Source organism: Microtus oregoni, unplaced genomic scaffold (genome assembly GCF_018167655.1).
Source record: "Microtus oregoni isolate MIOR12 unplaced genomic scaffold, Mior012 000018F_ref0000195, whole genome shotgun sequence".
Lineage (NCBI taxonomy): Eukaryota > Metazoa > Chordata > Mammalia > Rodentia > Cricetidae > Microtus > Microtus oregoni.
The window spans coordinates 21,826,801-21,844,151 of NW_024543077.1; the positions used below are offsets into that span (position 1 = coordinate 21,826,801).

The 17,351-nt window shown below is 40.1% G+C and overlaps 1 protein-coding gene across 1 annotated transcript in view; it reads right to left on the minus strand.

The window, feature by feature from the left end:
- LOC121458684 (zinc finger protein 431-like) overlaps positions 1 to 16,801 on the minus strand; it is a 29,095-nt gene extending 12,294 nt beyond the window's left edge. Inside the window, exons 1-2 of the mRNA XM_041667967.1 lie at positions 16,747 to 16,801; positions 14,590 to 14,744 (exon numbers count right to left, since the gene is read on the minus strand). Of these exons, the coding sequence (XP_041523901.1) occupies positions 14,590 to 14,744; positions 16,747 to 16,801 (210 nt within the window). The remainder of the gene's footprint in view (positions 1 to 14,589; positions 14,745 to 16,746) is intronic.
- Between the last annotated feature and the right edge of the window lie 550 nt (positions 16,802 to 17,351).

Consider the following 17,351-nt stretch of genomic DNA (forward strand, 5'->3'; position numbering starts at 1 on the left):
TTCAGGAAATATGGGACACAATAAAAAAAAAACCAAACGTAAGAATAATAGGAATAGAAGAAGGAGAAGAGTCACAGCTCAAAGGCCCAGAAAATATTTTCAACAAAATTATGGAAGAAAACTTTCCCAACTTAAAAAAAGATATTCAGTTAAATATTCAAGAAGCATACAGAACACCAAACAGACTGGAACAAAGAAAAACATCTCCTTGCCAGGCAGTGGTGGAGCACACCTTTAATCCCAGCACTTGGGAGGCAGAGGCAGGCGGATCTCTGCGAGTTCGAAACCAGCCTGGTCTACAAGAGCTAGTTCCAGGACAGGCTCCAAAGCTACAGAGAAACCCTGTCTCGAAAAAACCAAAAAAAGAAAAAAGAAAAACATCTCCTTGCCAATAATAATCAAAACACAAAATATACAGGTTAAAGAAAGAATATTAAGAGCTGCAAAGGAAAAAGGGCAAGTAACTTATAAAGGTAAACCTATCAGACTTACACCTGACTTCTCTATGGAAACCATGAAAGCCAGAAGGTCCTGGATAGATGTACTGCAGAAGCTAAGAGACCATGCATGCAAACCCAAACTACTATACCCAGCCAAGCTATCATTCATTATCAATGGAGAAAACAAGACATTCCAGGATAAGAACAAATTTAAACAATACGTAGCCACAAATCCAGCCCTACAGAAAGTAATAGAAGGAAAATCGCAACCCAAGGAATCCAACACTGCCAACACTGCCTACAATAACTCAGGCATCTAGTGACCCTCCACCAGCACATCTCAAAGAAGGGAGACACACAATCTCTACTACCAAAAGCAATAAGAATAACCAGAGTAAACAACCACTGGTCATTAATATCACTTAATATTAATGGGCTCAATTCACCTATAAAAAGGCACAGGCTAAAAGATTGGATATGAAAACAGGATCCAAAATTCTGCTGTTTGCAAGAAACACATCTCAACCACAAAGACAGGCACCTATTCAGAGTAAAAGGTTGGGAAAAGGTGTTTCAAGCAAATGGTCCTAAGAAAAGAGCAGGTGTGGCCATACTAATTTCTAACAAAACTGACTTCAAACTAAAATCAATCAGAAGAGACCGAGAAGGTCACTTTATACTCATAACAGGAACAATTCATCAGGATGACATCTCAATCCTGAATATCTATGCCCCCAATATAAAGCACCTACTTATGTAAAAGAAATATTACTAGAACTCAAGGCAAACATCAAACCACACACACTAGTAGTAGGAGACTTCAACACACCTCTCTCTCCAAGGGACAGGTCAATCAGACAGAAACCTAATAGAGAATTAAGAGAATTAATGGAGGTAATGAATCAAATGGACTTAACAGACATCTATAGAACATTCCACCCAAATAGGAAAGAATATACCTTCTTCTCTGCAGCTCATGGAACCTTCTCAAAACTTGACCACATACTCGGAAACAAAGGAAACCTCCACAGATACAAAAAAAATCAGTGTCCACCTGTGTCTTATCAGATCACCACAGATTATAGTTAGAAGGCAACAACTACGCTACCCCCAAAACACCGACAAACTAATGGAAACTGAACAGTCAACTACTGAACCACACCTGGGTCAAGGAAGAAATCAAGAAAGAAATTAAATTCTTCCTTGAATTTAATGAAAATAAAGGAAACATACTCAAACCTATGGGACAAAATGAAAGCAGTGCTAAGAGGAAAGTTCATAGCACTAAGTGCCCACTTAAAGAAAATGGAGAGTGCATACATTGGGAACTTAACAACACACCTGAAAGCTCTAGAAAAAAAAGAAGCAGACACACCCAGGAGAAGTAGAAGACTCGAAATAATAAAACTGAGGGCTGAAATCAATAAAATAGAAACACAGAAAACAGTCCAAAGAATCAATGAAACAAAAAGCTGGTTCTTGGAGTAAATCAACAAGATTGACAAACCCCTATCCAAACTGATTAAATGACAGAGAGAGAACACGCAAATAAGATCAGAAATGAAAAGGGGGACATAACCACAGACACAGAGGAAATTCAGAGAATCATTAGATCTTACTACAAAAGCCTGTATGCCACAAAACTGGAAAATACAAAAGAAATGGACATTTTTTTAAATAAGTACGAAAGCTAAACCAAGACCAGGTGAATGATAAATAGACCGGTTTACTCACGAAGAATTAGAAGCGGTTATCAAAAATCTCCCTTTGAAAAAAAGCCCAGGACCAGATGGTTTCAATGCAGAATTCTACCAGAACTTCCAAGAAGAGCTAATACCTATACTCCTTAATGTATTTCACAATATAGAAACAGAAGAGTCATTGCCAAATTCCTTTTATGAAGCTACAGTTACCCTGATACCAAAACCACACAAAGACCCAACAAAGAAAGAGAATTACAGATCTATCTCACTCATGAACATCGACGCAAAAACTCTCAATAAAATACTGGCAAACCGAATCCAAGAACACATAAGAAAAATTATCCATTATGATCAAGTAGGCTTCATCCCAGAGATGCAGGGCTGATTCAACATACGCAAACTATCAATGTAATCCACCATATAAATAAACTGAAGGAAAAAAACCATATGATCATTTCATTAGATGCTGAAAAAGCATTCGACAAAATTCAACACCCCTTTATGATAAAGGTCTTGGAGAGAATAGGGATACACGGGTCCTACCTAAATATAATAAAAACTATTTACAGCAAGCTGACAGCTAACATTAAGTTAAACGGAGAAAAACTCAAAGCCATCCCACTAAAATCAGGAACATGACAAGGATGTCCACTCTCTCCATACCTCTTCAATATAGTGCTTGAAGTTCTAGCAATAGCAATAAGACAACATAAGGAGATCAAGGGGATTCGTATTGGAAAGGAAGAAGTTAAGCTTTCATTATTTGCAGATGATATGATAGTATACATAAGCGACCCCAAAAATTCTACCAAAGAACTCCTACAGCTGATAAACACCTTTAGTAATGTGGCAGGATACAAGATCAACTCCAAAAAATCAGGTGCCTTCCTATACACTAAGGATAAGGACGCAGAGAGGGAAATCAGAGAAGCATCACCATTCACGGTAGCCACAAATAGCATAAAGTATCTTGGGGTAACTCTGACCAAGGTAGTGAAAGATCTATTTGACAAGAACTATAAGTCTTTGAAGAAAGAAATTGAAGAAGACACCAGAAAATGGAAGGACCTCCCTTGCTCTTGGATTGGGAGGATCAACATAGTAAAAATGGCAATTTTACCAAAAGCAATCTATAGATTCAATGCAATCCCCATCAAAATCCCACCAAAATTCTTCACAGATCTGGAGAAGACAATAATCAACTTTATATGGAAAAACAAAAAACCCAGGATAGCCACAACAATCTTATACAATAAAGGATTGTCTGGAGGCATTACCGTCCCTGACTTCAAACTCTATTACAGAGCCACAGTATTGAAAACAGCTTGGTATTGGCATAAAAACAGAGAAGTCGACCAATGGAATCGAATAGAAGACCCTGACTTTAACCCACAAACCTATGAACACCTGATTTTTGAAAAAGGTGCTAAAAGTATACAATGGAAAAAAGAGAGCATCTTCAACAAATTGTGCTGGCAAAACTGTATGTCAATCTGTAGAAGAATGAAAATAGATCCATATCTATTACCATGTACAAAATTCAAGTCCAAATGGATTAAAGACCTCAATATCAGTCCGAACACACTGAACCTGATAGAAGAGAAAGTGGGAAGTACTCTACAGCACATGGGCACAGGAGATCGCATCCTACGTATAACCACAGCAGCACAGACTCTAAGGGCATCATTGAATAAATGGGACCTCCTGAGACTGAGAAGCTTCTGTAAAGCAAAGGACACTGTCACTAAGACAAAAAGGCAACCCACTTACTGGGAGAAGATTTTCACCAACCCCGCAACTGACAAAGGTCTGATCTCCAAAATATATAAAGAAATCAAGAAACTGGACCGTAAAAGGCTAATCAACCCAATTATAAAATGGGGAATTGAGCTGAACAGAGAATTCTCAACAGAAGAAGTTCAAATGGCCAAAAGACACTTAAGGTCATGCTCAACTTCCTTAGCGATCAGGGAAATGCAAATCAAGACAACTTTAAGATACCATCTTACACCTGTCAGAATGGCTAAAATAAAAAACACCAATGATAGCCTTTGCTGGAGAGGTTGTGGAGAAAGGGTACACTCACCCATTGCTGGTGGGAATGCAAACTGTGCAACCACTCTGGAAAGCAGTGTTTCGGTTTCTCAGGAAATTCAGGATCAACCTACCCCTGGACCCAGCAATACCACTCTTGGGAATATACCCAAAAGAGGCCCTATCATACAACAAAAGTATATGCTCAACTATGTTCATGGCAGCATTGTTTGTAATAGCCAGAACCTGGAAACAACCTAGATGCCCTTCAACGGAAGAATGGATGAAGAAAGTATGGAATATATACATATTAGAGTATTACTCAGCAGTAAAAACAAGGACTTCTTGAATTTTGCATACAAATGGATGGAAATAGAAAACACTATCCTGAGTGAGGTAAGCCAGACCCAAAAAGAGGAACATGGGATGTACTCACTCATATTTGGTTTCTAGCCATAAATAAAGGACATTGGGCTTATAATTCATGTTCCTAGAGAAGCTAAATAAGAAGGTGAATCCAAAGACAAACACATAGGCATCCTCATGAATATTAACCTTCATCAGGCGATGAAAGGAGACAGAGACAGAGACCCACATGGGAGCACCGGACAGAAATCTCAAGGTCCAAATCAGGAGCAGAAGGAGACGGAGCATGAGCAAGGAACTCAGGACCACAAGGGGTGCACCCACACACTGGGACAATGGGGATGTTCTATCGGGAACTCACCAAGGCCAGCTGGCCTAGGTCTGAAAAAGCATGGGATAAAGCCGGACTTGCTGAACATAGTGGACAATGAGGTCTACTGAGAACTCAAGAACAATGGCAATGGGTTTTTGATCCTACTGCACGTACTGGCTTTGGGGGAGCCTAGGCAGTTTGGATGGTGACCTTACGAGACCTGGATAGAGGTGGGCTTCCCACAGGTCAGGGAACCGTGATTGCTCTTCGAGCAGATGAGGGAGGGGGACTTGATCGGGGGAGGGGGAGGGAAATGGGAAGCAGTTGCGGGGAGGAGGCAGAAATCCTTAATAAATAAATAAATTTTAAAAAAACTAAACAATTTAATTGCACTTATGCCTACGTGTGATCAATTACACTTTCTAATAAAGTTACTAAACTAGAAAAATAAAAAAAAAGAATAAATTTGGGCTAGAGAGATGGCTCAGCAGTTAACAGTATTGACTGCTCTTTGAGAGGACCTGGGTTCAATTCCCAGTACCCACGTGACAGCTCCTAAATATCTGTAAATCCAGTTTCACAAGATCTGATCCCTACACACCAACACATATAAAATAAAATAGAATAACTCATAAAATATCCAGTATTTATACTGGCTGAGAAATAACTTGGGGCTCTTTCATATTGACTTTCAGTCGGCTCAGTCTGTTTTATGTTTATGTCTTCATTTCTCTTAATCTAACATTTCCTCAGCCTCAGCATCCCTTCCCAGAGAACTCCCAGCTGAATTCTGTTGGACAGACCATATGGGGTATCCAACTATGCATGAACAAAATTTACTGCAGTTTCTGTATGATGCTGCTTTTGATACAAGGAATTACTTTGCATAATCTGTCCATAAATTAAGAGCTTAGCTGGATAGAGCCTTACACATTAGGGCACCTTGTTAAGATTAAAATGTAAAGCAAGGGCCTTCTCCTTAGCTGTGTAAAATCCTTGAAAATCCCTCTTGCTTTCACTACTGGACAGCCATCTAAAACAACCTAGTGCTTTTTTTCCTCATCAAAAACCTAGATTTTTTTCATTCTTTTTATGTGTTTCTTTTTCACTGTAGATTTGAAGGAGTCAGCAGTAATAACCATACAGCAGAAGTAATATTTTGTCTAAGATATCAGTCCATTAATTTTTAATTCTGCCTTTGTCACTTTCTTGGGACATGGAAAGATTAAGAAAGACTGGGGGCCAAAGTGTCACACAACTGATCTCCAGCAAACTTTTTATGAAGTCTTCTAAGTTCCTTTACTTACTTACCAGGCCAAAATAAATCAATAGGGCCACAAGGAATAAAGTCAAGCTTGGGATGGAGGGACCAGAACAAGATGAGGTTATGAGAGCAATCATAATTATTATATCTTTATGAGAAACAGAAAATAATGGCAATTTCCAGGATCAATACAGTGTAGTTGCCAGGATATCATGAACTGCAAGCTATACAGGGAATAAAGGATTGTGGTCTCAGATCAAGTGTACTGTTGAACTTCCATACTTCCTTGACCACTAAGGGATTACTCAGAGAAACACAGATTAGTCTGAATGACTCACTGCTCCAGAGAGTGCATCCCTATGTCAGCAACTTAAAAAAGCACACTGTGCCCCAGGAGCCATGGACTTTAATGTGACATAACCAAGACACACATCTCTCAGGGTAGATGGGCCAATCCAACTCCTTTGTTCCCTGCAGAGTCTTTGCCCACTAAAATCCTATAACCTTGACCTCTACTGCCTGCCAACACTCCCGTCTTTCAGGTCCTACAACGACAGTCAGTTAAGCTGTGTAGAGTTTTCTATGACTTTTGCCATCTAAAGTCCTGTTAGCTTTAAAATTCTTCCACAGTCAATATTCCCAAGTCCATTGCAGCAACAAAACCATTTTTCTGGTACCATTTTTATTTCAACTTGCTTCTTTGTTCCTGTGATTAAATTATCTAACCTAAAGCAACTCTGGTAATGGACAGGTTGAGTTGTTACCCCTAAGTCAGAATCCACCATTGTGGGAGCTTAGGATAGGAACTCAAGTTAATCACTGGAGGCAAAACATTTGGAACCATTGTTTCCTGGTTTTCTCTTGTGCTTTGTCACTGTTTTGTGCTCAGCTAGCCCCCTTATTCAGCCCAGGCCCACTTGCTTAGAGACATTGCCAACTCAGTGGAAGAGTCTTCTTCAAACATCAATCATCAATCAATATAATCACTTTCAGACAGAAATCGGACATTCGGATCTAAGCACACACTCAATTGATAATTCCTCAGATGACCCTAGGCTTTGTCTTGTTGACAGCTGAGGCTAATTATCACACAGAGACAATATTGTATGAGAATGTTTTAAAGAACAAAAAATATAATGCATTATTCCTGTCAATCACTTAAGCAGCATGTACCCATGAAGGTAACAACAAATGGAAAACACAGATTGCCAGAAAATGGAAAGAGATAAGGATCTAATATCAAGAAGAGAAAACTAAAACTTTCAATCCAAAGAAACTATTCAAAACAAAAACATGATAGCAGAGGAAATATTCTGAATGCAAATTGATGAAGGTTCATTATTTTTGAAATTTTAATGATATAAATAGATAATGGTTCATAAAATCAACAAAAATGTCACCAGTGCCAAAACAAGACTCAAAGACAGACCTATGAATATACATTATGGTCCCTTAAAAAGAACTATAAGATTCTAGTCAAAATCGAACTTCAGAAAATCACTGGCCATCATTCATCCTGTACACTCCAGTTCTCTTCTTTAACAATAATAAAAAAAGGGTTTTGTAAGAAGGGCTATTCCACCAAAATTCAAAAGATTCACTTGATGCCTTCTGATATTTTTGCTTTGTGGAAATAATTTTCATGACTAAAAGGACCTCATTTTCTTATGATAAAGAAAATGATGTTTGTTAGGATCACTTACACACCATTTCATTTCGTACAATTGGTGATTGCCTCTAAGTCTGTATCAGAGTGAGGAAATATAAGCTTTTTAAATGAAATTTTAAGAGAACAGATTTTTAAAGAATCACTGTACATGTGAAGTAACTTGCTTTATTCAGACTGCTTTCTAAATCGCAAAGAATTTTGAAAACAAGGTTATTCCAACAATTAATAAGAGGAAAGCTAATTACAAAGTAACATTCACAGTGGAAACACTCAGAATGCTCATTGGGATTATGTGTTAATCACATCAACATTTAAGTAGCAAAGACTCAAATATGAAGATAGCAACAACTGGAACATATGCCAGGAAATGGAAAGATGCTGGCATCTAAGATGAAAAAAAAAATTCCGCACGGAAACATCCCCCAAACCTCAAACTTAAGGAACTGATGAAGTAAGAAATTTTCTGAATAAAATTGGTGAAGGTCCATCATTTTCAAGAAAGTGAATAATAAATTAGATTTCAGTTGTAGATTACAAAAAAATCATATACAGATTCACATGATATGGTTTCTGCATTTTTCACAAAGATCCATCAATCAAGAATGTGTACAATGTTTGTGAAAGAATAAAGTGTTAAAGAGAAAGAACCGTGAACAAAAGCAGAAATATGTAGTCAATTTTAAATCAAAAGACCAAAGTAAACTTAGGCAAGGAAAAGTGTGATCTTGGTCAATGCTACCCAGCGATCTTTGGTTATATGTGTACAGAAATTAAATGAACATAAACTGTTCAACTTTCACAAAGATATCTCAAAGTGACCCTTAAATTGTTGTTTCTGACCACAGATCTGTCTTCTGAGATGCAGCCACATGATATAGATGCTCTCTTTGCAAATAGAGAGGATCTCTTGTTACAGCTCTCCAGATCCTTGTGCTATCTTCTGGTTGAAGGTAAACACAGTCCCACTAATGTCCAATCACAAAACAACCTAAAAAATGATTTAAAATCTGCTTCCTGCTACATGAATTATGACGGAATTGGTAGATTGTGCCCTATCTACCTGGATAACACAACGCACACCTGAGAAATCTCTGCACACAAGAAACTCCTTAGCCGGGCGGTGGTGGCGCACGCCTTTAATCCCAGCACTCGGGAGGCAGAGGCAGGCGGATCTCTGTGAGTTCGAGACCAGCCTGGTCTAGAAGAGCTAGTTCCAGGACAGGCTCCAAAACCACAGAGAAACCCTGTCTCGAAAAACCAAAAAAAAAAAAAAAAAGAAACTCCTTTTGTCCCCTGGTAAGCTTCACTGGATCACACCATTGTGGCAAGTGGCAGAATCACTAGAATCAGTAGATTTAACAGAATTAACAGAAAATTTCTCAGGTGTGCGTTGTGTTAGCCAGGTAGATAGGGCACAGTCTACCAATTCCGTCATAATTCATGTAGCAGGAAGCAGATTTTAAATCATTTTTTAGGTTGTTTTGTGATTGGACATTAGTGGGACTGTGTTTACCTTCAACCAGAAGATAGCACAAGGATCTGGAGAGCTGTAACAAGAGATCCTCTCTATTTGCAAAGAGAGCATCAAAATCAGTAGAATTAACAGAATTCTACTCAAGTATTGCTCTACCAGTTCCTAAACAATTTGTAATCTTTAGAACAGAAACCTGAAATTGGAAAGCAATATTCAGATATTCAATAGTCTAGAAATTAGAACTTCACTTTTCTAATCTCTCTTCCCACTGCACAACAAAAGCAGTGCCCATGTGTATACTCTGGACATAGATACAACCAGCATCATATCTTTCCATTCCAGGGCTGCAGAGTCTCCCCTTCCCCACTAAATCTACACACAAGGAGGCTCAGAGAACAAGGGCCACTGTCAGCACGAACCACATGAACCAACATAACCACAGTCTGGCTCATGATCCTTCCAAATCACAGCAGAAATAACAGTTCAACAGACCTGCTCTATACACCACCCCCACTCAGCAAGGGATAGCTTGTGGTCTTCCTTAAAGGTACGTACTACAGAGGCAGAGGAGAGTCATGGAAATAACCCACAAACTATCTGCCACTAGTACTCTTGATTGTCAGTGCTTCCCAGAATTCCCTCATTGCCTAGGACCTCCCAGCTAAGACTCAAAATATTAGCAGGTTTTCTACTGGAGGATCAGACATCAAATGACTCAGACAGCACAGCCCTTCCAGTTCTGTCCTCCCAGCCCAGCAGACAGGGCCCCAGTTTAAAAACTTTCTATTTGCCGGGCAGTGGTGGCTCACGCCTTTAATTGTAGCACTTAGGAGGCAGAGGCAGGTGGATCTCTTTGAGTTCGAGACATGCCTGGTCTACAAGATCTAGTTCCAGGCCAGGCTCCAAAACCACAGAGAAACCCAGTCCTGAAAAACCAAAAACAAAAAACAAAAAAAAAACAAAAAAAAACAAACTTTGTATTTAGCACACATTATTCCACTCTCCTAGAGCACACACATCCTGTTCCTCATCCAAAGTGCAGGGTCCATTGTGTGCACATTCCATTACACACTTACTTTCCAGTGCAGCCATCACCTTGTCTGAGAGATGCGAAATTTTGGAGAAAATCATGTCAGATTCATAAAGTAATTACTCTTACTGTGTAACTGTGGTTACTTTGTAACTGTTGTCAAAATGACAGACCATGAATTAGAAAACAATCCAGGCATATTAGGACTTGAAGGCAGCAAAGGGAATGTAAATATGACATAGTTTTCATCTCAAAAATTATTTCGAAAACTTGAAACACACTTTCTGCCCATGTGCTCCAGAGACTAGGGATTTGTATTCATGCACATTAAATATGTCTCATATATTTTACTAAAGATGAATGTCCTAATGCAGAAAAGTAACAGTCCTTTTAAGCAGGGCCACAACATTTTAACTACATCTTCTATTTTAGATGAACTTCTGTAAATAGAGCAATTAGATTTAAAGATATGGTCAGTCCTTTTCCAAGATACTTGACTGCTCTGGTCTATGGACTGCAAACAATGGTCAATCAGGACAGTCATAGAGCATCTACAATTGACTCCCTCATTCCACATAGCTAATCTCAACTTCTATTGAAGGAGGAAAGCTCTCACCCTCAGTCCAACCTTATTTTTTTCTTTCAACACAGGGTTTCTCTGTGGTTTTGGAGCCTGTCCTGGAACTAGCTCTTCTAGACCAGGCTGGTCTCGAACTCACAGAGATCCGCCTGCCTCTGCCTCCCGAGTGCTGGGATTAAAGGCATGCGCCACCACCACCCGGCCAACTTTTTTGTTTCTGCCCTGTGTCTCCACCAGCTTCAAGTTGGTCAATGAGCTCAACTTTTGCACAGGTCTCTCTGCTTCTAAGTCCCCAACAAAAGCCAGAAAGATCAGCAGACACTCATTAACTACTCTATTTTTCTTTCTCACTTACAAATCAAGGTCAAACCTGTAAGGAGTTACAGAACTGTTTTCCCAGCACTGGCAGCAGAGGAAAGATTGATTAGGAGTTCAAAATGATTCTCAGTTACACAGCATGAGGCAAGCCTAAGCTATAGGGCACATTGCTTTACACAGAAATCAATAATCAACATCACTTGAAAGAAATAAAATGCAAATATTAGTGACTTTGAAATGTTGGAGAACTGCCTGGTGGTGGTGGCAAGCCTTTAATCCCAGCACTCAGGAGGCAGAGGCAGGCAGATCTCTGTGAGTTCGAGGTCCACCTGGTCTACAAAGGGAGTTTCAGGACAGGCTCCAAAAGCTACAGAAAAACCCTGTCTCGAAAAAGCAAAAAAAAAAAAGTTGGAGAACAAAAACAGAGACAAGAGCAACAATACACTTAAAGAGAATAACTGAAAATGACACCAATAAGTGATTTTTTAAATGACAAAAATACTGCACTTTTAAGATTAAATAAAACTTTCTACATTGACTTTGACAGAGTAGGACCTTCAATAAGAGAGGGGATGTCATTAATGAAAGATAGATTGATGGTGCCCATATACATATGTTGGCTGCTGAGATCAGTAACCTGACACATAAGAGTTAGTCAATGGGGGGGCTGGAGATATGGCTCAGTGGTTAAGAGCACTGATTGTTCTTCCACAGGTCCTGAGTTCAATTCCCAGCAACCACATGGTGGCTCACAACCACCTGTAATAAAATCTGGTGCCAACGTCTGGCCTGCAGAGACACATGCAGACAGAACATTGTAAACATAATAAATAAATTGAAAAAAAAAGAGTTAGTCAATGGCCTGTTTCTCAGATCTCTGAGTTGACATAACTGTGTCAAGCAAGATCAACCACATCTGCACAGGATAGTGGCCTAATTGCAAATTCAATGTTCATTGGCTCAAGATGACCTTCCCAATCTGTACACCCCACAAATGATATGCATTCAATCACATGGGATTAAATTAATAACACATGCTGGGAAATTACAAATTCACTGAACCTACAACAATCAGACCCTTTTTCATAATGGTGGCTTCAATAGTTGATTGCCTCCACTGTTTCCCCTGCAGTGTACACAATAAACTATTCATCCTATTCTGGTCTGAAGACAGAAGGTATGCTCCATATGCACATCCTTTACAGTGACTGCATTGCATGGTCAACTACATGACTCAAATGTATAAGTCTAAATCTGTGGGTGGGCAATGGTGGCGCATGCCTTTAATCCCAGCACTCGGGAGGCAGAGGAAGGCGGATATCTGTGAGTCCGAGACCAGCCTGGTCTACAGAGTTAGTTCCAGGACAGGCTCCAAAGCCACAGAGAAACCCATTCTCGAAAAAACAAAAGAAAAAAAAAACCTGTGAGGTTTTACGGTCATTTTTTATAGGAATTTTGAGAGTGTAGTATACCAAGGACACCTGAGTCAAAATAAGAATTTGTCTTAGAAACTATTTTTCTAACAGGATGGAAATGCAGCTGTTCTAGAATTAATACACCTTTCCATTGAGAAATCACATCATACACTTAGGAGATTAATAAAGAAAGACCTCTTTAATGATGGTATACATCAATCTCTGGCTAATGCTCAAAGAAGAATCAGCTAGACAGATTTCACATTTGCTGTTGTCCTTAAGCCTCCTTTAGGATTAGGCTCTAGGTTACACTTTCAATAACTGAAATAGAAACAGACAACTTGCCAAGCTAGACATTTAGTCAGATAGGAGAGTTACAGAGCAAATACATTTCCAGCATAATTTCTTATGTACACTGGTGACCTGAATCAGCAGATCATGCTTCAGTAAAAGGGTCCTGAGTTGAAGGTCACAGGGGATGATAAGTTAGGAAAAGTAAAATGTGAAAAGTTAAAAATTTAGGGTGGGGAGGTCCTGCAGATGCCTAGTAAGCTTCCTGAGAAAAACAGCAACTTGCTGGGCATTGATGGAACATACCCTTGATGAGCCAAGGGAGATCTATGAGTTCAAGGACAGCCTGGTCTACCCAGTAAGTTCCATGATAGTCAGGACAGTCCTACAGAGAAAGACTGTTTCAAAATATTATTAAAAAGGAGTAAAAGAAGAATAGCAACTTGGATCCTTCCAGAGTGGAAATGGAAGGAAATGGGAGAATTATAAGAAGTCAGTAAACAATATCATGTGAATTTGGGAGGAGGTTCGTCAGACATTTCTACTCAATTGGAACACAGGTTATCTCAAGAACTTTACTAAAGAGCACAGTGGCCTGGGGACTGATAACCATAGCTCCATATGGTGAAAGGCTTGGGTTCTTGGTCCTAAAGGAACCCCTCCACAAAGGCCTTGGCACCAGACCATTACCAGCTCTCCAAAGAATATTCCTTAGAGAAGGAGCTCTGTTTTATTATCAATACATCAGGTCTTTAGGGAAACTCACAAGACTTAGCCCCCAGGCTGTTACTAGATCTTCTAGGAATGTCCCTGATCTCTGCCAGAGGGAATAAATAAAACCCTTGATTGATCAGGTAACTCCTTAGCAAAACAATGTTTGGCATTTCAAATATATGTCACCTGGTGTCCTATTGCCCATCTGGAAGAACTGTGCTTTTCATAAGAAGAAAACTGGAACTTTGAGCCACATCAAGCCTTAAGGTTGTTTAGGAACCTGTAATGCCTCCTTGAAAAGCTTGCTTGAGGGTTTTTTTTTTATATGAGCATGTGCGTGGTGTCTGGTTTTAAATCAGTGGTGGCTTCTCTGTAGCAGTTTGGAGCTAAATATCTGGACAATCCAGTTGAACAAAGTGTGCCCTAGCATCCTAATCTCTAACAGCCCTGATTAAAATACATTTATCTTCTGGGTGATTTAGAGGCAGTCCTCCCCCAGCTAATTCTACTTTGTGAGACTGATCTATTTCCAAGGCATTGGAAAATTCTTTATATCAGCAATTCAACTCTTCTATGTTGCAGCTTAGAAGTGCAGCGCTACCCAACAGGTGAGCTGCCTTGATACCATTCACAAGTTAAACACAAATCAAGATTTATGGAAGAACTCAATTTTGAGAAGACACTGGAGAAACTAGACCTCTCTGAGTAAGGCAAGTTAAAGTTGAGAAGAAAGATGTTTGTATACATAGCACCCTGCTCCCAATTCTCTAAGCAGATTAAGCACACAGCAATAGGTCTAGGAATTAACAGGACCACAAGGGACTTCACGAGGCAGGGAATATGGCGGCAGGTTCCCACACAGATCACGCAAGGATGCACCATGCTGTTTGCCGCACCTCACCCTCTGCTCCTCCCCATCTGGAGACAGCATTCCCTAGCTCACCATGTTGTGGTTCCCCAGATCGCAAAAGCTCTCACATCGTCATCTCCCTGCAGCAGCAACTTCAGCACAGCACAGGAAACAACTGGCACAAGCTCCTCCACAAAGCCAAGTCTGAAGGCGGGTGCCCGGAAGAACCCTGCACTGTTTCTGACTGGCAGGTCACCTGGAGGGCCTGATTGGCTGGTGCGGTCTGAGTGGCAAGAACACTCTCCACAGGGCTATAGTGTGCTTAAAGACACAGTACAGTGGTTCCTGGCCATTCCTTCCACCTGAGTCAAAGATCTTTTCTAGATTGTCCAAGCTTTGCATTTCAATAGCACTTGCCCCTTGCTCCAAAAGGAGACACTTTCACAATCTTGCACTCCATAGGAACTTTTCCTTTTTCCTCCAGGACACAGTGTGCCTAGCTAGCCTGTACTGTGCACTGTGCTGTGCTAGGTGTATGCAGGGATTTCTTGTCCTACAGGGGGATGGGTGCACAGAGTATTAACAGCTAAAAATAACTTTAAGGTCACTAAAGATGATTGTTCTGTGGCTTCATGCTGAGGTCACATAAACGTAAGGTACTTTTTACATGGTTTTCACAGGGATTTCACACAACAGAAAAGAGAAAAGGAGGAACCAGATCTTAAACAAGATGGTTAGTCTTTCCCCAACTGATGGCTGGATGATGGCTCCATTGCCTAATGGGTTCTATTCCTGAAATTCAGAGCAAATTCGAGGCAAATGAATGATAATAAAAAAGTGTAGTGTTGCCGGGCGGTGGTGGCGCACGCCTTTAATCCCAGCACTCGGGAGGCAGAGGCAGGCGGATCTCTGTGAGTTCGAGACCAGCCTGGTCTAGAAGAGCTAGTTCCAGGACAGGCTCCAAAACCACAGAGAAACCCTGTCTCGAAAAACCAAAAAAAAAAAAAAAAAGAAACTCCTTTTGTCCCCTGGTAAGCTTCACTGGATCACACCATTGTGGCAAGTGGCAGAATCACTAGAATCAGTAGATTTAACAGAATTAACAGAAAATTTCTCAGGTGTGCGTTGTGTTAGCCAGGTAGATAGGGCACAGTCTACCAATTCCGTCATAATTCATGTAGCAGGAAGCAGATTTTAAATCATTTTTTAGGTTGTTTTGTGATTGGACATTAGTGGGACTGTGTTTACCTTCAACCAGAAGATAGCACAAGGATCTGGAGAGCTGTAACAAGAGATCCTCTCTATTTGCAAAGAGAGCATCAAAATCAGTAGAATTAACAGAATTCTACTCAAGTATTGCTCTACCAGTTCCTAAACAATTTGTAATCTTTAGAACAGAAACCTGAAATTGGAAAGCAATATTCAGATATTCAATAGTCTAGAAATTAGAACTTCACTTTTCTAATCTCTCTTCCCACTGCACAACAAAAGCAGTGCCCATGTGTATACTCTGGACATAGATACAACCAGCATCATATCTTTCCATTCCAGGGCTGCAGAGTCTCCCCTTCCCCACTAAATCTACACACAAGGAGGCTCAGAGAACAAGGGCCACTGTCAGCACGAACCACATGAACCAACATAACCACAGTCTGGCTCATGATCCTTCCAAATCACAGCAGAAATAACAGTTCAACAGACCTGCTCTATACACCACCCCCACTCAGCAAGGGATAGCTTGTGGTCTTCCTTAAAGGTACGTACTACAGAGGCAGAGGAGAGTCATGGAAATAACCCACAAACTATCTGCCACTAGTACTCTTGATTGTCAGTGCTTCCCAGAATTCCCTCATTGCCTAGGACCTCCCAGCTAAGACTCAAAATATTAGCAGGTTTTCTACTGGAGGATCAGACATCAAATGACTCAGACAGCACAGCCCTTCCAGTTCTGTCCTCCCAGCCCAGCAGACAGGGCCCCAGTTTAAAAACTTTCTATTTGCCGGGCAGTGGTGGCTCACGCCTTTAATTGTAGCACTTAGGAGGCAGAGGCAGGTGGATCTCTTTGAGTTCGAGACATGCCTGGTCTACAAGATCTAGTTCCAGGCCAGGCTCCAAAACCACAGAGAAACCCAGTCCTGAAAAACCAAAAACAAAAAACAAAAAAAAAACAAAAAAAAACAAACTTTGTATTTAGCACACATTATTCCACTCTCCTAGAGCACACACATCCTGTTCCTCATCCAAAGTGCAGGGTCCATTGTGTGCACATTCCATTACACACTTACTTTCCAGTGCAGCCATCACCTTGTCTGAGAGATGCGAAATTTTGGAGAAAATCATGTCAGATTCATAAAGTAATTACTCTTACTGTGTAACTGTGGTTACTTTGTAACTGTTGTCAAAATGACAGACCATGAATTAGAAAACAATCCAGGCATATTAGGACTTGAAGGCAGCAAAGGGAATGTAAATATGACATAGTTTTCATCTCAAAAATTATTTCGAAAACTTGAAACACACTTTCTGCCCATGTGCTCCAGAGACTAGGGATTTGTATTCATGCACATTAAATATGTCTCATATATTTTACTAAAGATGAATGTCCTAATGCAGAAAAGTAACAGTCCTTTTAAGCAGGGCCACAACATTTTAACTACATCTTCTATTTTAGATGAACTTCTGTAAATAGAGCAATTAGATTTAAAGATATGGTCAGTCCTTTTCCAAGATACTTGACTGCTCTGGTCTATGGACTGCAAACAATGGTCAATCAGGACAGTCATAGAGCATCTACAATTGACTCCCTCATTCCACATAGCTAATCTCAACTTCTATTGAAGGAGGAAAGCTCTCACCCTCAGTCCAACCTTATTTTTTTCTTTCAACACAG